The sequence below is a fragment of the Chlamydomonas reinhardtii genome, chromosome 3 (assembly GCF_000002595.2).
Source record: "Chlamydomonas reinhardtii strain CC-503 cw92 mt+ chromosome 3, whole genome shotgun sequence".
NCBI lineage: Eukaryota > Viridiplantae > Chlorophyta > Chlorophyceae > Chlamydomonadales > Chlamydomonadaceae > Chlamydomonas > Chlamydomonas reinhardtii.
The window spans coordinates 1,985,739-2,003,718 of NC_057006.1; the positions used below are offsets into that span (position 1 = coordinate 1,985,739).

General features: G+C 65.6%; 3 protein-coding genes across 3 annotated transcripts; 1 reads left to right on the forward strand and 2 right to left on the reverse strand.

Annotated features, from left to right (window-relative positions):
* Positions 1-33: 33 nt before the first annotated feature.
* Positions 34-11,412, reverse strand: CHLRE_03g155900v5 (uncharacterized protein). Its single transcript, XM_043060591.1, has 11 exons — positions 11,076-11,412; positions 10,810-10,972; positions 10,309-10,719; positions 9,434-10,144; positions 9,113-9,308; positions 8,865-8,938; positions 6,940-8,660; positions 2,739-6,788; positions 2,458-2,566; positions 2,044-2,253; positions 34-1,773 (listed from the first exon to the last, which is right to left on the reverse strand). The coding sequence occupies exons 1-11, from the start codon at positions 11,357-11,359 to the stop codon at positions 1,408-1,410; spliced, it is 8,295 nt and encodes a 2,764-aa protein (XP_042925720.1). The 5' UTR covers positions 11,360-11,412; the 3' UTR covers positions 34-1,407.
* A 260-nt stretch (positions 11,413-11,672) lies between these two features.
* CHLRE_03g155926v5 (uncharacterized protein) lies at positions 11,673-12,824 on the forward strand. Its single transcript, XM_043060592.1, has one exon. The coding sequence runs from the start codon at positions 12,145-12,147 to the stop codon at positions 12,328-12,330; it is 186 nt and encodes a 61-aa protein (XP_042925721.1). The 5' UTR covers positions 11,673-12,144; the 3' UTR covers positions 12,331-12,824.
* A 202-nt stretch (positions 12,825-13,026) lies between these two features.
* Positions 13,027-17,352, reverse strand: CHLRE_03g155950v5 (uncharacterized protein). Its single transcript, XM_043060593.1, has 10 exons — positions 16,798-17,352; positions 16,469-16,498; positions 16,076-16,303; positions 15,486-15,675; positions 15,276-15,357; positions 15,022-15,192; positions 14,748-14,870; positions 14,588-14,665; positions 14,400-14,503; positions 13,027-14,282 (listed from the first exon to the last, which is right to left on the reverse strand). The coding sequence occupies exons 1-10, from the start codon at positions 16,997-16,999 to the stop codon at positions 14,048-14,050; spliced, it is 1,443 nt and encodes a 480-aa protein (XP_042925722.1). The 5' UTR covers positions 17,000-17,352; the 3' UTR covers positions 13,027-14,047.
* Positions 17,353-17,980: the final 628 nt, after the last annotated feature.

Genomic DNA, 17,980 nt, shown 5'->3' on the forward strand with positions numbered 1-17,980 from the left:
CCGTGCGGCCGTTGTGTGGCCGTATGCTTTAGCGCGCCTTTATTGTTACACTGCACTGCTCTGCACGTCTACGCACGCATTAGTTCCGCAATGCACGTCAATAGCACGGCGGCACCGCCGCCTGCTACATTTAATGTCTTCAAGGTTCACAGCAAACCCCCGCCAACTCCCGCCCTCTATTTTTCCCGTACAACTGGTCCCACAAAGACGGTCACACACAGCACGCTGCGCCTTCACACTGTCGCATGCGTCTGCTGTCTGGAACACACCATCAACGACAGTACCTATAGCACTGTATATATCGCGTAGGCAGGGCTCATGCTGGGGACACCCTTAGACCTTTCGAACGTGCCCTCACGTACCTAAACCGCAACGGAAGAATGAATACGCAAATTGAGGGGGATGCTGAGTGATGCCGAAATTCACACACCGGCGACCGTAGCTGGGCACCCCAAGCGGTTATCCCAGTCGTGCCCACCAGTCTCAGTCTAACACAGCGCAACAGCACATGAAAAGCCCCGGGAAAGCAGTTCAAAGCACCCTCGCGTGCTGCCCACTTCGCCCTCATGCAACACCCGCTCACTGGTCACAAGAAAGCCTGCCGTACGGCACTACGCAAGCAGAGAACGCACAAGGTACAGCAGCACAGCACAAAGCTAATGGCTTCTTCCCATCCTGCAACATTCAGTGTGTGTACAATCAGAACGTCGCGTCGTGTGTTTCATGCAACAATAGCGCTGGGCCTGGGCTCGATGAGCACATCAGTACAGACCGAAGCGTGCACATGATGCCGAGGGTGCAAGGAAAATTCCGATTCCTTTCCGTAGACGAGCCGTTATCACACAGCAGGTTCGAGCAAGCGGATGCAGCAACTCCCAACACGGCCACGTGCTGCTGCTGGGGGGCCAAACTCGTCAGACAACAGCCCTTGAGGTCGCATAAAGCAAAACGCCACTCCTTGCAAATTTCCCCATGGGCTTTCTTCGGCATGCACACAAACGATACACGCAATATCACGCTGGCTTAAAGCTATCCCAGTGGCCGTCCAACAAACCTTGCCCGCACTTTAGGAGTGTGGGACTCAGTCCCACACCCCTAATCATTGTAGAATGTCAGTTAGATGCACCCGGAAGTTGCCGCTGCGTAGCGCGTGCGACACTTGAGAACACGCTCGTGGCGATTCGATTCATCGGATCGGCTTGGCAACATCCGTCCACAACTGGATGAAACACCCGTCATACAGTTACTCTAAGGGAGGCAAGCGGCTAGAAAGCACGCGCGCTGCGCCATGCTTACTACGTGCAGGCGGGAGGGGATATCGCTGTGAAGACCCACCTACCCTTTATTGTTCATGCAGTAATCACTCAGCAAAAGCTAAATTGCTCTTATCCTCCCGCCTCCCCAGCTCTATTCCGCCTTCGCCTTGCCGACAGCCGTCATGTGGCCCGCGGCTCCGCCCGCCAGAAGCTGCAGGTGCCGCCCACCGTGCTGGTTGCCAACCGCTACCGTGCCGTGGCGGTGGCCGGCGGCGCCGCCGCCGTGCCGCGCGCTGCCGACAGCAGCATCGCTGCGCCGCCAACGGCGGAACTCCCGGCGCCAATACAGCTCGGCGAGCAGCATGACGGTCATGGTGGCGGTCTCGAAGATGAGGCTGCGCAGGAGCGAGTGGTTGCGGAGCCAGTACTCCGGGAAGATGGAGTGGAAGTGGCGGTACAGCGCGTACACGCACGGCATCTCGACGGCCAGCATCAGCAGGAACAGGTGCATGGGCACCTGCGTGTGTGTGTGCGTGTGTGTGCGTGCGTGTGAGTGAGAGAGTGTTGGCAGCGCAGCTGGACGGGCTCAAAAGGAGCACGTCATCAATTTGCCTGGTGTCCCAACACGAGCACGCAGGCACACACGCACGCACTCGGTCTGCATCAAGCTCCCTGATGCAGAGCACCAACCCCATCCTGTCAGGGCTGACGGGACCCTTGCAAGCGTGACAGGCCTCCCAACTTTCCCAAACAACAAAAACCAGCCGAGCCTAGCGCCGCCACGCACCCGCTCCGCGATGGGTCGCATGAAGGCCTCCGCGAGCACTTCGATGCCACGTGAGGCCATGGGGCCCATGAGACTGGGCACCATGAGCACGTGGGTGCTCCACAGCAGGTCGCTGGCGATTCGCACGGCCTTGCAGGCCACGCCCGCCGCCACCAGCGCGCGCGGGTCGCGGCCGCCGTGGCACAGACAGTACCAGGCCCACACCGCCGCCTGCGGTGCAAACAGGACAGCGCAGAGCGTGATGGGGGCATGAAGCGAGCAGACAGCTTGGAGTCACGTCATGTTGCGCAAAGGAACAGACGTCGAGGCCATGTAGGGGACCATCAACCAGCACCGTCGACACAGCGACACGTCAGATCGCGATACACGCAAGGCGCGATAAAAGTGCTCCGCGACCCAGGTGCGGCGGCGCACCTGTGTGCCAGTGAAGAACACCAGCGACGCGGCGCCCGACACGCCGTCCTCCACCAGGGCGCGTGTGCAGCTGATCACAGTGATGAAGCCCACCAGCAGCGAGTAGATCCTGCAGGCGGGGTGGGTTGGTGGGTGAGTGGGTGCTCAGAAAAGAGCTGGCAGGAGTGGTGGGCAGACGGCGTGGGCGCCATGGGACACCAGGCACAGCGGCGCCCGCGCACCCTATTCCCAACACATCGGCCAGGCCAACCAGCAGCGCGCAACACCGGGTCGTGACCCACCACATCATGCCGCAGGTGCGGTCTGCCACAAAGTTCCAGTACTCAGCCTCCATGCCCGGGTCACTGAACCGCAGCGACCAGGACGGCGGTGCAGCGCTGGCGCCCGCCACTGGCCCCACAGAGCCGCCAGCCGCATCGGTTACGCCGGCCGAGCCGCCAGCTGCGGCCCTGTCGCCACCGCCACCGCATTCCGAGCTGCTGCGGGCGGCGGCAGTGCCGCCGGCTTGCGCCGCGGCGTGCTGCAGGAGTGCTAGCGCCAGCGCGCCCTCCTGGCCCTTGCCAGCGGCCGCTGCCGTCAGCAGCTCCGCCGCTTGCATCAGCCGCGCGCGGCTGCCGGTGTTGCTAGTCCGAGCCGAGCCGGGCTGCGAGGTGCAGGTCGAGGGGCCCGCGCAGTCCGCGTCCTCCCCGTGCTCGCCCTGTGCCGCCAGCACTGCGTCCGAGTGGGCGTCTGCAGCAGCCATGACAGGCACAGCGGCCACGGCAGCGGCCGCCGTCAGCACCGACGACGCTCTCGCCGACGGCACACCTTTGCTGTCACGCGATGTGGGGCTGGGCGACACAGCGGCGGCGCTGCTGGGGGCCGTGCTATGCAGCTGCAGGGACGCGCGGCCCTGCGTGAGCGACATCGATGTCCGGCGTGAGCCAACGCCGGCGTTTCCATCGCCACTACTGGCGCTGCCGGCGCCCACACCAGTGGCACCGCCTGTGGCGTTGCCGCTCATTGAGGCCAGGCTGTCCCATGTGGGCAGTTCCGAGATGCGGCTGAAGGCGGCGCCGGGGGCCGCGGAACCGCTCAGCGCGCGCGCCGCCACCGCGATCACCCTTGGCTGCTGGCCCGGCGCCATCGCCTCGTCGCCATCGCCGGCGCCTGCTGAGAACCCCATACCTGACGTTGAGGTCGACGGGCCCGCGGCCAGCCGCGGCGTGTCGTCACCTGCAATGGTGCTGATGCTGGCCATCTCAGCTAGGCTGCGCACCTCGCAGCCGCGGCCAGGCAGCAGCGCCGTGCCCAGGGTCAGGCTGATGGACAGGCTGGCGCCGTCGCCGCCGCCGGCCGCCTCCGTCGCCGTCGCGGTGCTCCACTCCGCCGGCTCCGCCCCAACCGCCGCGGCGTGGCTGGTCACGTCCACCACAGCCCCAGCCGGCGGCGCGCCGCCGCTGCAGGCGCCGCCATCCGCCGCCGCGGCCGCGGCGCGGTTGATCTCCACGCTGCTGCGCGCGCGCGAGGCTACCACAAAGGCTGTCAGCAGCTCCACGGTGACACGAGGGCTGGCGCCCGCCTCCGCCAGCAGCACCTCCGGCGCCGTTAGGCCCAGCTCCACACAGGCGGCGCGCAGCACCAGCGCCGCCGTCGACAGCATGCCGGCGGCGCAGCACCCCGCCAGCAGCGTGCAGGCCAGGTCGGTCAGGTGCTCGCCGTACGGCGTCGTACCGGCGGCGGCGGCCGCAAAGGCGGTGGCGGAGGAGCCGGTGGAGGTGGCGACGGGGCTGTGCGTCAGGCTGCTGCCGGCGCTGCCGCTGCCGTCAACGGACAGCGGCGCTGCGTGGGCGGCGCTGCAGTGGTTGCTGCCGCCGGCCTCCGGTCGCACCGCCATCAGGCGCCGCATGTCGTCGTTAAAGCTGCACAGGCCCGCGCCGTCCATGGGCGCCGCCGAGTCGGATTCGCAAGCGCCGCCACCCGCCGACGCCGACGCGGCGGCGGCGGCGTCCAGCAGTGTGCCCAGGTCCGTCAAGAACTGCTGCGCCGCCATCTCAACGCCCGCCGCCAGCTCGGCGCGCGCCTCCGGCGTGGGCGCCGCGCGCGCCGCGCCCTCGGAGCCGTGCAGCAGGCAGGCCATGGCACCGCGCAGACCCGCCAGCTCTGCCGCCGCCGCCGCCTCCTGCTCCGTCAGCACCAGCAGCGGCACAGGCGCGCTGGTCGTCAGCCCGCGGCGGCACTCCACCAGCAGCAGCCCGCCGGAGGCTGGCAGCGCCGCGCCGGCGCCAGCGACGCCGACCTCTACAAGCTGAAGACGGCACTGGCCGCCCGCCGCCGCCACTAGCGCGGCGCCGAGGTCGTTAGCGGCATCAGCGGGGTGCAGCGGCAGGCTGCTCGCGGCGCCGTTGGGCGCGCACACGCCTGACTCCACCCGCACCGGCAGGAAGCCGGCGGCGGTGCGCACCGTCAGCTCGTCTGCGGCGCCGGCGGCGTCCTCGCTGTCCGACGAGCAGCACAGCACTCGTACGTCGGTCAGGGCGGCCGCGCCGCGGCCGCACACCACCACTGGCATGGGCAGCCACAGCGTGGGCGCCGGAGCCGGCTCTGGCGCGCCGGCTGCGCCGGGCTGCGCCGGCGCCGCCGCGGCCCACTGGTTGGCGGCGGCATCCCACGCCAGGCGCACGGCACCGGCCGGGTCCGTGCCCACCTGCACGTCCACGAAGGGGTCGGCCGCCGAGTCCAGCAGCCCGCACTGGTGCAGCGCTGCGCCCACCGCCTCCGGCCGCAGCCCCAGCCCCAGCCAAGCCCGCTCGTCGCCCGCACGCAGGCCGCCCGTCCCGGCGGCGGCCGCTGCTGCGGCAGCGTCGGAGGGGTTGGCGGGGCCGTGCAGCACGCGGTTGAGCTGCTGCCACGCAGTGGAGGCCGCGGAGTCCACATCGTGGCCTGGACCAATCACAAGCGACGAGAACAGCGGGTCCGCCGGCACTTCAGTGCCGGCGCCCTGCCAGCGGCGGTAGCCGAGGCCGCTGCCCATGCCTGCGGCAGCGGGCGCGGCGGTGGCCTGAGCAGCCGAGTAGCTGACGTATCCGTTGGAGCCCGACGGCGGCCGGCGGCTGCGGCCGCCTCGGCCAACGCCTGGCGAGCGCGGCGGCGACGGCGGCAGCATCTGCACCATGTCAAACACCAGCTCGACGCAGCCACGCCGCGCGGCGACGCCCGTCAGCACCCACGTTCCGGGTGCGGCCGCCGCCGCAACGCCGCCGCCACCTGCGCCGGCCGTGGCGCCCGCGGCCGCCGCTGCCTTGGCGAGCTGCGACGGCAGGTCCGCGGGCAGCGCATCGGGGTGCGCGGACTGGATCTTGGCGGTGACGCGCACGCGGCGCATGCGCGCCGACAGGTGCACGCCGCGCGCGCGGCTCAGCATGCGCATCATGGCCACTGTCTCAGACACCGTGTACTCCAGGGGCGCGTCCTCCGGAATCACGTAGTCAGCCAACTGTCGGCCCTTGGCGGCAGCGGCGGAAGCTGCGCTGGAGGTCGCGGCGGCGTGCGCCGCCGCCGCGGCGGCGGCCGCGGCGGCCGCGCCGGCGGCGGTCTTGCTGAAGGGGGTGTAGGTGCGCGGCAGCTGCATGGGCAGCGTGGGCGCAGCCGGCGCCGCGGACTGCGGCGGCGCCAGCGTGCTCTGCAGGGCGCTGGGCAGGTACACGCGCGCGGGCGGCACCGCCACCGGCACCACAACGCCCGGGTGCGGCTGCGCCGCATCCGCCGCTGGCGGCGGCGCCTGTGCCACGAACGCCGCGGCCGCGGCGGGCAGGACCTGCCCCAGCCCCTGCCCCTGCCCCAGCCCCTGCTGGTACGGCGGGTGGTGGACCATGCCGGCGGCGGTGCCCGGCAGCGTGCCCGGCAGCCGCGCCCAGGAGGACAAGCCCTTGCCGGCGTCCTCGCCCGCTGCATGATCGTAAGGACGGGTCGAGGCTCGCGTCTGGGGCCAGCCGTCAGGCCAGCCGCCCTCGCTTGCGCCGGTCATGACGCCAGAGCCCACGGACCCGGCGCATGCACCGCTGCCGATGGCGCTGGCCGCCGCAGTATTGGCGACGGCGCCCGCACCGGGCAGGTACATGCGGGTCAGACGGCGCGGAGCGTAGCGCGTGTAGCCTTGCGGCGCAGGCGAGGCAGCCGCACCGCTGGCCGTCGCGTCGCGGTCCGACGGCACCGCATCGCGCTGCTCCGGCGGCGGTGTCGGCGAGGACGACGCCAGCGGCTGCATCACTGACACCTGTGCGCGCGGCAGCTGAAGGGCTGCCTTGTCCAGGGACAGTACCTTGACGAATCGTCCGGTGCCGGTGAGCGGCCTGCGTGTGGGAGAGGCGGAAAAGGACGTAAAGCCACTAGGTGTGGTACCCAGACCAGTGGAATGATACATCGATACTAACATGCGTGCATACGGGAAGTATTTGAAGTCCAAAGTCTAAAGCAAGGATTTCCGTGGGCCACCCGCCTCACCTCATGCCGGACAGCGCGTGCGAGTCCGCCGGGTCCTCAGTGGCCTGGTCCGACCAGTCCTTGCTGCGGCAGCGCGCGAACACGGGGAGTAAGGCGCCGCTGCCGCCTGCACTGCTGCCCGCGCCGCTGCCGGCAGCCAAGCCGCCTGCGCTGCTGCCCCCAAGCCGCAGCTGCGGCGGCGCGGTCGGATCCAAGGGCCCCAGCGGTGGGCGCGCTGCTCCTGCCGAGGCGGAGGCTGCGATCGTCGACATCGTCGCCTGGGGCTCTCCAGCCATGCCCACAGCCGCTGCCGCCAACAGGGGCGCCCTGCCAGGCTGGCCGCTGCCAGCAGCTGAGTCCAGGGCGCCAAGGGCGCCAAGGGAGCCACCAGAGGCCGGCGGCAGACTGAGCACCGGTGGCTGCGGCGACCGGTATAGTGCAGCCGGCGGCGTGCGCGTCAGCACCACAGACGCGCCGCTGGCGGTCAGTCGCATCGGCGCCGACAAGGGCACCCCGTATACAAAGCGTTGAGGATCGGGGGCGCCGCCGCCACCCGAACCCCCCTCGATGCGGGCCGATCGCGACTGCTGCAGCTTCTTAGTCGAGTCCGTCACCGAGCCCTTGATCGCCAGTCCGCTGCCACCGCCGCTGTCGTACTTATCAGCGGCCATCAGCATCTGCGCAGCCGCGACGGCGCGTGCTGGGCCGTCGCCAGCAGCGCCATCGGCGCAGCCTGCGGCGGCGCCGGGGGAGCCCGCCACCGGCGGCGCGGTGGCGGCGCCGGTGCCCTGCAGGCGGTGGTCCAGCGGTGTGGGCACGTCCAGGCTGCGGGGCCGCACGTCGTACTCTGAGGTGGTGCCGTTCCCTATCCCGGTGGAGAGGTCGTCGTTGGTGTTGCCGTTGCCGACGTCGACGCACAGCTCGTACGAATGCGCCGTCTCCATCAACTCCTCCTCGTCATCCTTGTCGTCGCCCTCCGTGTTGCCAAAGGCGGTGGCGGCGCTGGTCACGGTGGCGGCCTCAGTGCCGGCGCTCGCGAAGGAGGGCAGCAGCGAATGCGCCGAGACCGGCGCGGCCGGCAGCAGCCCGGCGGTAGGCGTCAGGGAACCGCTGCAGTACGAGGATTCCGTGCTGACGCTAGGCGCCGCAATCGGAGGGGCAGGGGGACTGTCCGTGGCTGCAGCGGCGCCGTCCGTCGCTGCGGCAGCGCTGGCAGCGGCCGCAGTGGTGCTGGCAGCGGCCGCCTGCTGCGTTGCCAGCACCACGCCTGTCGGCAGGCCGCACTCCGGCAGCGGCGCGCTCCTGCAGTTAGTGCTGCTGCCAGGGTGGGCGGAGCCACTCGCGCCGGTGCAGGCACCGCCAGCAGCTGTTTTGCTACCCAAGGATGCGAGCGCGACGGCGTTGCTGCTGCCAGTCATGAACGCCGTCGCGGCGGTGCTGGTGGTAATAGAGTTGATGGTGAGTTGCCGGCTGCTGCCAAAGCCCAGGCAGGTGCTGGCGCAGGCGCTGGCGGTCGTGCTGCCGGTGTGGCTGGTGGCGATGACGGTTGCGGCACCAGTGCCAGGAGCAGCGGCCGAGCCGACGCCAGGGGCGGTCGGATCGGCGCCGTGGGCACAGGTGTGAAGTACACGAGTGACCGTTTGCTTGACGGCTATTGTCGGGCCCGCGATGCCGGCTGGCGTGACGGCCGAGTTGCTGGCAGCCTTGCTGGCGCTGCCGGTGATGAGAGCCGAGCTGGCCACCTGCAGGAAGGAAAAACCCGGAGTGCAACGCTGCCATTTTCAGGTCACCTTGCTCCACTTCCAAACCAATGGCACGCCTTGCAGGGATGCAGCGAACGCTGGTGCAATGCAGGGCTGCATGTCAATCTCAGGGAGTCAGCTGTCCACCTAGCAGCACAGCAATAATATATTTATGTAGCACGTGGCCGTCTCGCCGCGTCGCACCTGGGTTGATGTCGGAAGGGACTCGGTGCTCAGGATAGGGCCGCTAGCGCTACCCCACGCGCCGCTCTCGTCGCCTGTGACGCGCAACAAACAGGGCACCGCAACCATATCATGAGTGCAAGTGCCAAGCACCAGCCCGCCAGTAAGCTGTGGCAATCATCTTCGTTTGAAGCCAAGTGGCAAACATCTGTGGCAAACATCTGTGGCAAACATCTTCATTTGAGGCCAAGTGCTCAGGCATCACCCACCGTCAACGCCTGCCATGGACAGAGTGAGCTGCCCTGACGGGTCACCCGCCACATCCAAAGCACTCATGGCGCGACCTGCACCGGCGCCACTGCTCCCAGCCGCCACCGCCGCCCCCAGCGCGCCGCGCACTCCCGGCGCCACCAGCGCAGGGCCACACGTGGCCAGAAGCCGCTGCTCCATGCAGGCAGCAAGCAGCTGCAAATGGCGACAGAGCATACCACAAGTACATTAGACAAACACGGCAAGGTCTTGCAACAGTGCTCCTGAGATCTGGTTCTGGCCATAGGTTGCCTTGAGACGTGTTCGCCAAGTGCGCTCACCTCCGTTGCTGACTCCAGATGGCCCCGCACACACGCCAGCTCGGCCTCACTGGGCTGTCGCTCGCCCGCTGCCGTTGCCACGGACGCATACGCCACGACAGCGCACAGGATGTTGGGCAGAGGACATGAGACGACGACCAGCGAGCTGCGCTCCAACTCCACGCCCGCCGCCGCAAGAGCTGCCAGGTCTGCAGGCAGCTCACCGCCCTGCTTGACTCCGGCATCGCCACACGACAGCACAAATTGGCGCTTTGCAGACATGGGCCCAGGGCTGGGCGCCGGTAGGGCCGCTGCAGGCGCCATCTGGTGCGCTTGGGGCGCGCGCAGCAGGAGCGTGTCCATGAGCGGCATGAGGGCCGGCGGCTTGCCCGCCGGCGTGCAGTACAGCTGCAGCTGTGGACCCGGCGCGCCCGCAGCACCCAGGCTCCGCTGCAAGGCGGCTGCCGCGCTCCCGCTGGCGCTGGCGCTAACACTGGCGCTGCCGCTGCCACTGCCGCCGTGCACAGCGCCGCTTAGTGGCGTGCTGGGGCTGCCGTTGTTGCCCCCGCCGCCCCCAGCACTGCGGCTGAGCACGAGGCCCAGGGTAACGGAGACCGGCGGCGCGGCGGGCGGCAGCGCGGCGTGGACTACCTTATGCACGCCGCTGGCTGCAGCGCGGACTGCAGATGCGTGGTCACCTCCACCTGCAAGTGCTAGCGCCATTGAACACACCTGCAGCCAGGTCACACGCACGGGATCACAACATGACACAGCCACGTTTGCTGAAGCAAATAACTCTGGCTATCCCGCGCCGGCTCATACCGTATGGATGGGCCATGCGGCAATGCCCGGCCCTCTGCAGCGCCCCGCCCCACCCGTCCAGAACCGAAGCTCACCTGGCCCGCACTGCTGCGCGACTCCTTGCTGCCAAAGAAGTTCGCCGCCACCTCATCCGCCACCTCCTTCATCATTGAATTGACGTCAGTGCCTGCTGCCGATCCCCCACCGCAGTTATCCCCTGAGTTTGCAGGGGACCCCCGCCGGCGCCGCGACTCGGCGCGAGCCAGCCGGTCGTCAGTGGCTGCCAGCACCAGTACGCCAGCGACGGAGCCGTCCTGACGCGCCACGAGAGGCAGCGCCGCTAGCTGGACGTTGCGAGGTGTCACTGGTGCGGGCACCAGGCCAGGGCCACAAAGCCTTAGGCTTGGCACGCGGGCCAGCAGCACTTGCTGGTACAGCGCCTCCAGGTCAGCCGGCAGGTCGGCCAAGTGCTCGCACCCCGGCTGTACTGTTGCGAAGTATGGCTCCTGTGGTCCAACAGCGCAAATACATCAATGTCTAGCCACCGCCAAAGGCGGCACAAACGTTACATAAAGCGCAACGCATTAATCACTTACATGCGAGGCGAGCACCAGCGCCACGCCGCTGGGCTCACTGGAATCGTTAGATATGATGCTACCAAGTGAATGCTTGCTGGTGGCTGCCCGAGCAACGGACAGCGCCGGTTGGGGAAAGCTCGCAACGAGGACACTGTTGCCGCCGTCCTCAAGGACCCAGCAGCTGCAAGAAGGCATGTTTAAGGCTTAATGAGGCAGCAGCACGAAAACGCCGGGACCTGGTGAGCCGCGAACCGGTTCCTCCTACTCCCAGACAGTCTCCCCACCTGGCCGCACTGAAGCCCCGCAAGGCTATTAGCTCGGTAATATGTTGCTGCAGTCTGAACCTCCATGACTCAGGTATGGAGGCAGTCGCCCCGTCCAGGACCAACGCCTTGTGCTCAGAAATCGCCGTTTCAGCAGGAGCCGGCACATGCTGGCCTGCTGGCGCCTCCGTATTTGCATCATTCAAAGAGGAAGCCTTCACCGGGTCTACAACTTTTGGAGGAGGCGGTCTTGATGCCTCCTGAGGCGACTCCGCAGTTTGCGGAGCGCGGAAGCAGCACAACATTGCAGCAAATCTACTAGTCTACGCACTCATGCTTGAACAGAAAAATACAGGTGTACAGCGATACTCGGGCTGGGGTCAAAAGGGTGAAACCCACATAACTCCCACATTGCGTTCGTGCCCTCCCCTGTTTGTGCCATCGCGTTTCCTGTGACCCGGCCTCTGTGTACGCCGTCGGAAAGGCTGCCACGTACATATCTTGTCACCTCATACTGGCTGGTGGAGGCGTGAATACCGTGTGTGCGGGCGTTTACCCGGCGCGCTCAAGGGCGCGCTGCATACTGTAGCTTGCTGGCACTGCGCCTGCGCTAGGCTAGCGTTGCTGTCATAGCGACATAGCGCCCCACCCGAAGGCACAAGGCACAGTCCTTTCAGTTTTACAAAGGCAGTTTCACAGCAGCGCCAGCCACGTGCCCTCCGCTTACGCCTGCTTCCCCTGCGCAACGAAATGCCGTGCAATGGACGCGCTTCAGTTGCTGACCACAGCACAACCGTGTGCCCCGCGACCGCCCTGACCGCCCATGGAGTATGGGAGTCGGCCCATGCAACGAGGCCCTAAATGCTCGCTTTGCTGTGTGCAGTGTTGGCGAGCGCGTAGGCAAGTCGGTCCCCTGGACGATATAAGGCATCCCTGTATTAGCGCCTGTGAAACCTGACGGTACTGCCAAGGAACCGTCACAGTAGCCGTGAGGAATGGGACGTGTTGTTGTTCATCGCCCCGCTACACGTGCGCAACCCCTTCACTACAAGCCATCGCCCTGATCCGCTGGTCCGCTGCACCTAACCACATGAGCCCGTTCAAACTAGTGCCCATGCCCCGTTTTAACCAGCCGACGCCATGCGACCCGCACGACACAACGGTGTCCTTTAGCGATAGGTCATCAACTTCAAACCGCGCTAGCAGCAGTGATGATGCGTGTACTTTGCACGTGCGGCGTGCGGCGCGGCAATCCTCGCAACTACCAACACTTTAACTGACACACGGGGATCACAAACGGGCTTTCGCGCAACTGCCAACAAACAGGGGCGGCGCGTGGCGTGGTGCTTGGCGCGAGTGGGAGCTGACAGTTGCGCGGGGGCACGTGTGGGAAGCTGCTGTGGAGTACGGCGGAGCTCTGCAGGCTGTGGCGGTTGGCGCGCAGTGCGAGTGGGAGTGCGTAGTTGGGCAGCGAGGCGTGTGGGAAGCTGCAACAGGATACGGCGGGGCTTGGTGGAGGCTGGTGGTTGGCGCGCAGCGCGAGTGGGAGTGCATAGTCGTGCGCGTGCCGTTTGGGAAGCTGCGTGTGTGAGCTGCGTGTAAACTCAGAGAGACGCATGGGGCTGACCCGGTTTCCATAAGCTGCCTCTGAGCGCACACGGTCTCACACGGTTGACAGTTGGGCTGCAGCGCGGGCGGGACGCCATGAGAGTCGCTGTTGGCCGAAAACCGAACTGCACTAGTTCATGGTGAGAAACAAGATATTGTTAATTATTTCACCGATCGATCTATTGATGGACTGATGGTGTCGCGCATACTCATGTGACTAAGAGTGAAGTTAGGGCCCCATGTGTGCGCCGCTGCCTGCTGCCTGCAGCCTGCTGACGGGTGATATCGTGTGCAGGTGTGTGCGGCACGGCGCAACTACCTATCTACGGGACGTGACGTGCCAGCCTGCATGCCGGTGTGACTGATGGTTACCTGATAGAGGTTGCATGTGGGACGACAGCCGTGGACTAAGCCAGGGCCCCAAAAACGTACGAGACACGCACGCTCACCCGAGGAGAGATCCCCGAATGACCCTCATGCTCCTCGCCTCCGGAGAGGGGAGGAACCCCAGGCCCGGCACACCGCAAACGCTAGCGCTGCTCACCTAAGCCGTGGGTCGGCGTCATAAGACTACCTCTTGCGAGTCCCTCAGCTGACAAGCTAGGCCTGCCGCTGCCAATTGTATGCCATTTGTTGGGTTCTGGGAATCAGCTGCACCCTACGGGACTTTACCAACTTGCCTTACCACTGTCCCATCACACACTCCAACATCATCTGACGCTAGGAATGGGTGCTGGTTCGGGACAAGGTCCCAGCGGCGTGGAGGCCGACGCAGACTCACAAACGCAGCTAGCCGTGACCAGAAGTCCGCAATCACCTCCACACCGATCCTCCGCACAACAGCAACCTCCGCAGTCCGGTCTGCAGCATCAGGGCAAGCGTAAAGGCGCTGTCGGCCGTATTCCAGGGCCGCCACAGCAGCCAAGCACACGATGTCCCACACCGCCTGCGATAGCCCTGGCGGCGCCTGTACTAACCACAACTGGTTCCGTGTGTTGTCCACATTCGCATGCTCCCGCAGCACATCACGCAGAGCCTCCGCCACCACACAGTCCCAGAAGTGATGAAGCCTAGCCCTAGCAGCCATCTGAGCCCCACACGGGCATGTCTCCACGCGTCCACCCGCGGCCAACGCCGCAAGCATCCCAAAGCCTGTGAATCCATTGACTGCCAGGCGCCAGAGCGGTTCCTTGTGTCGCCGCTCCCACACCAAAGCCCACAGCCGCGCCAGGGCCGCCCGCAGCGCATGAATCAATTTCGCCGGCGGCGCGGCGCCCCTGTAGGCCTCTTGGATGAAGGCCAAGTGACGCACGCGGAGCGCGTCGTACGCAGGCGTGAGTTGAAGTTGGGTTGCCTGCTTCACCGCGAGGGTCAGCAATGGCACGTCAGCCGCGCCATGCCGCCATCCCAGGCTCTGCGCAAGCAGCAGCCATACCTGGGGGGCAGGAGGCGCGGAGGCCGCGCCGCCAGGCGCATGCAGTGTGGCCGACGCCGCCACCCTCCACGCCGCCGGTACACGGGCCAGCAGCGCGGAGAGTTGGGCAGCAGCATCCGGGCCGGACGGCAGCTCCGGCGGCACGCGCGCCATATCCGTACAAGCGGTCCGTCCTGCGCCCCATCCTGCGTTTTCAAACGCAGGATGGGGCGCAGGACGGACCGCTTGTACGGTATAGTGCAGCGCCGTGCGAGGTGTGGCCCGAGCGCACCAGCTGGCTTGGAAGCCACTAACTGGCGCACCGCGGCCAGCGCCTCCCAGCACCGCACTGCCGTGCCAGGCTGGCAGCCGTCGGCTCGCCCGCGGACCAGGTCAGGAACTGCCGCAGATCCACCATGCCGTTCGCCTGCGAGCATAACAACAAGATTACCGCGGGCTCCATGCTATGCGCAGCTGATTATCGATACTAGCATGCGTGCATGAATCTTGCCTGAAGCTTCTCTATCACACGCCTGGCGATCTCGTCCGAGCCAAACACCACCTCGGTCTTCTCACACGCGTTGTCCACCTGCACATCAGGTGGCGGGCGTGAACGTGTTGTGGGGGTCAAGCAAGAACGACCCCGGGGCAAGTAATCAGCGCGGTATCACCTGAACGTGCAGTAGTTTGTGGCTCGCCTCAGGGGCGGCCTCGATCTGCTTCACCGAGCGCAGCACAGCGAATAGGTCACTGGACGCCAGGGCGTCGTCCAGCTTCCGCTGCATTGACGGGTTCTGGAGGACGCAGACAAGCAAGATGGGAGCAGCAAATGTTGGTTGGCGGCACATGTACTCTTGTCCAACAGACTCTTTCCGCACAGTGTCAGACAGCAGATCACGCATCGTCCGATACACATGCCGCGCACACGTCCACAAACCTTCCTACCTTGGCATTCTCCAGCACGTATCTTGGGATCCCGCCCCACGTCTTGTACAGCCGCTCAGCCGTCTCGACGTCAACTTCTGCCCGGTACGGCTCGAGGCGGCGTGCGGCACGAATCTCCTCCAGGCTCCACGGGCCCATCCACAGCTCCAGGTGTTTGGTCTTGGCAAATCTCTGCAAGGCACGGATTCCGCTAGTGAGTGAGCGCCTCGAAGACGAATAATGTGTTGTCAGTAGGGCGTCGTCAACAGCCTTACGTTGTAGGCGCCGGCGCACGGCGAGGAGACCATAACTGTTATGGCGTTCACGTACGCGAATTCGATGGAGTCGCACAGCAGCCTGTAGATGGAGAGATGGGAGAAAGATGGTGGTTCTGTTCTTTTTTGCGCACCCGGTAGGCGTGGCCACGTGGAGCACCAGCACGTCCCGAATGCGACCAAGCGAGCCTAACAGCTAGGAATTCTCACCACGTGTTGGGGTCGTTGAGTTCCTCTTTGAACTCGATGGGGTTGTCCGCAGCAAACACGCCGCCGCCGTCACCCGCGGGCTGAAACAGCAGCGCGCTGGGGTAGGTAAGGTCAGAAAGCAACACCACGGTGCGCCGCATGCAGGCCAGGCGGTGGAGCAGGTCCAGCAGGAACACGCTCTTGCCGATGCCTGGCGGTATGTCGAGGAGTGTCGCATGAAGTGCACAGCAGGGGCATAACGCGGGGGTCGCAACACCATGCACGGGGGCAGATGTTATGAGTGCCAGCGGTCCTCCTGACGACACACCAATTTTTTATTAATATTATCGTTAGGTCATGTAATTATACCGATGCCTTATAAGGATAAGCAGAAGAAAAAGGAGTGGGCGCAGAACTACCCGAACGTCGAGTTCAAGTTCAAGGGGGGGGACCTCAAGGGGACCTACCACGGTCACACGGACGGCAAGAGCTGCTACCTGTCCACTGACAAGCCCTGATTCACCACGACGACAACAGCTACAACTGCAAAAAGCGGTGTTTCTCAACACCACCACGAACAAACGGTCCAAAAGTGCATGCTTGTTACACACCTTGTGTCCCCAGGACGAGGAAGCGCCGGATGCCTGGTGAGGGCTCGTCGAGGCAGTCCTGCATCTTGTTAAAAGCGGTGTCGTAGCACGTGCGCCGCAGCAGCTGGTGCAGTGTTTCTGTGCTGGCCGGGAAGCGCACGCCCGGCGGCAGCGAGAGCACCTTCTGGTCGTCCACCGTCGTCAGCTCAGCCGCAGTCAGTTTCTCCCAGAACATCTGTAGCTCCCGGCCTGCATAGCAGAAGGCATTGGAATGGTCATGGCTGCTTCACAGTGCTCAGCACTCCTGGTAACGTCGAATTCTTGTCATCCGCGCGCGGGGCGGAGGCGGTCCACAACTGCTCCAAGCCCGCTCCCGGCCTGTCATCCCCGGCGCCGTGTCACGCCCTAGCGTACCTGCGGCAAGCGAGGCCCGCCGGCTCTGCTCTGCGTGGTGACGTTTGCCGAGGGCAGGTGCAGGCCTTCATCAGCTTACCCTCATTGTACCCTCATTGTGTCCAGGGTCGTTTGTCAATATGACGGGCGCACCCGTGGGGCGCACCCAAGGGAAAACCCAAACAACCCCAATCCCGGGACGCGGCAGTCAACAGCCGGGCAATCGGTTGCAACGTGAATCGCGGGACTAAACACCAAAGCTTGCGCTCAGGTCCACCCGCACTCAATTGCTAGTTTCAGGCGCGCAAAAGCTCTTGGGAAATGCCGACTCCCACTGCCAACCAACTCACCAGCTCTTGCCAGCCTCACCAACTGGCCAGCTGTTAGCGTCAGGAGTAGCAGCACCAGCAGCACCAGCAGCACCAGCAGCCGAAAGGCAGCGGCCTGTTCATGCTCGTTGAAGCCTAGCCCGGAGAGAGCCGCCACAATTGGTTGGATGGCGGTGGCATTCTCTCCCACGATCGAAAGGAGGGCTTCGCGAATGGGCACCATGGCTACCACCAGGGCTCACCGCGTTCCAGTAATACTGGAGGACGGATCTTATGATAAGATTCAGCAGGGATCATTTCCTGCGTAATCTACATAAATGCGTTCAAGGGGCGGCTCGGCGCAAACCCTTGGCATGGCTGTTGGCATGTTCACAAATGGACGATTAGGGGACTAGGACCCTATCGTGGCCTAGTGTCCACTGTTTTAAACATATAGCATAAGTATTGCAGATTAGTCTTCAACCCGAACCGTGCAACTATTACTGAATTTGCGCTCAGAAGCCGCCAAAGAATGAGTCGAACATGTGTCGAGATTTTCTTTTGCGTCACGCACGCAGCCCATGCTATATCCTAATATCTACTGTGCGCAACCTGGTGTATGGACTTGGAGACGGCTTGGGTGCCGCTAAAGCGATGGCCGGCGGGGGGCCCTCGGGATGCAGGGACTCGGAGGTTAGGGCCGCTAGGGGTTGGGCATGTAGGGGGCACTGGGGATGTAGGGACTAAGCCTGGGGGCGCTAAGGGGCTGGGGCCTGTAGGGGGCGCTGGGGATGTAGGGACTAAGGCTGGGGGCGCTAAGGGGTTGGGGCCTATAGGGGGCGCTGGGGGCGCTGGGGGTGTTGGGGGCGGTGGGGGCGCTGAGGGTGGTGGGGGCGGTGGGGGCAGTGGGGGCAGTGGGGGTGTTGGGGGCGCTGGGGGTGTTGGGGGCGCTGGGGGCGGTGGGGGTGCTGGGGGCGGTGGGGGTGTTGGGGGCGGTGGGGGCGGTGGGGGTGGTGGGGGTGGTGGGAACAGTGGGGGCGCTGGGGGCGCTGGGGGTGGTGGGTGCGGTGGGTGCGGTGGGGGCGGTGGGGGCGCTGGGGGCGGTGGGGGCAGTGGGGGCGGTAAGGGCGCTGGGGGCGCTGGGGGTTTTGGGGGCGGTGGGGGCAGTGGGGGCGGTGGGGGTGTTGGGTGCGGTGGGGGTGGTGGGGGCGGTGGGGGCAGTGGG

Bases quoted from the DNA above. Each gene is read 5' to 3' on its own strand.
- CHLRE_03g155900v5 (XM_043060591.1), bottom strand. From the start codon at position 11,359: ATGTTGTGCTGCTTCCGCGCTCCGCAAACTGCGGAGTCGCCTCAGGAG. The intron at 10,973-11,075 runs GTGGGGAGACTG...GCCTTCTTGCAG, and splicing joins CGGGGCTTCAGTGCGGCCAG to CTGCTGGGTCCTTGAGGACG. The intron at 2,254-2,457 runs GTGCGCCGCCGC...TTTGCACCGCAG, and splicing joins TGTTCTTCACTGGCACACAG to GCGGCGGTGTGGGCCTGGTA.
- CHLRE_03g155926v5 (XM_043060592.1), top strand. From the start codon at position 12,145: ATGAGCCCGTTCAAACTAGTGCCCATGCCCCGTTTTAACCAGCCGACG.
- CHLRE_03g155950v5 (XM_043060593.1), bottom strand. From the start codon at position 16,999: ATGGTGCCCATTCGCGAAGCCCTCCTTTCGATCGTGGGAGAGAATGCC. The intron at 15,358-15,485 runs GTGAGAATTCCT...CTCCATCTACAG, and splicing joins CTCAACGACCCCAACACGTG to GCTGCTGTGCGACTCCATCG. The intron at 14,283-14,399 runs GTGCGCCAGTTA...TTGAAAACGCAG, and splicing joins GCTGGGAGGCGCTGGCCGCG to GATGGGGCGCAGGACGGACC.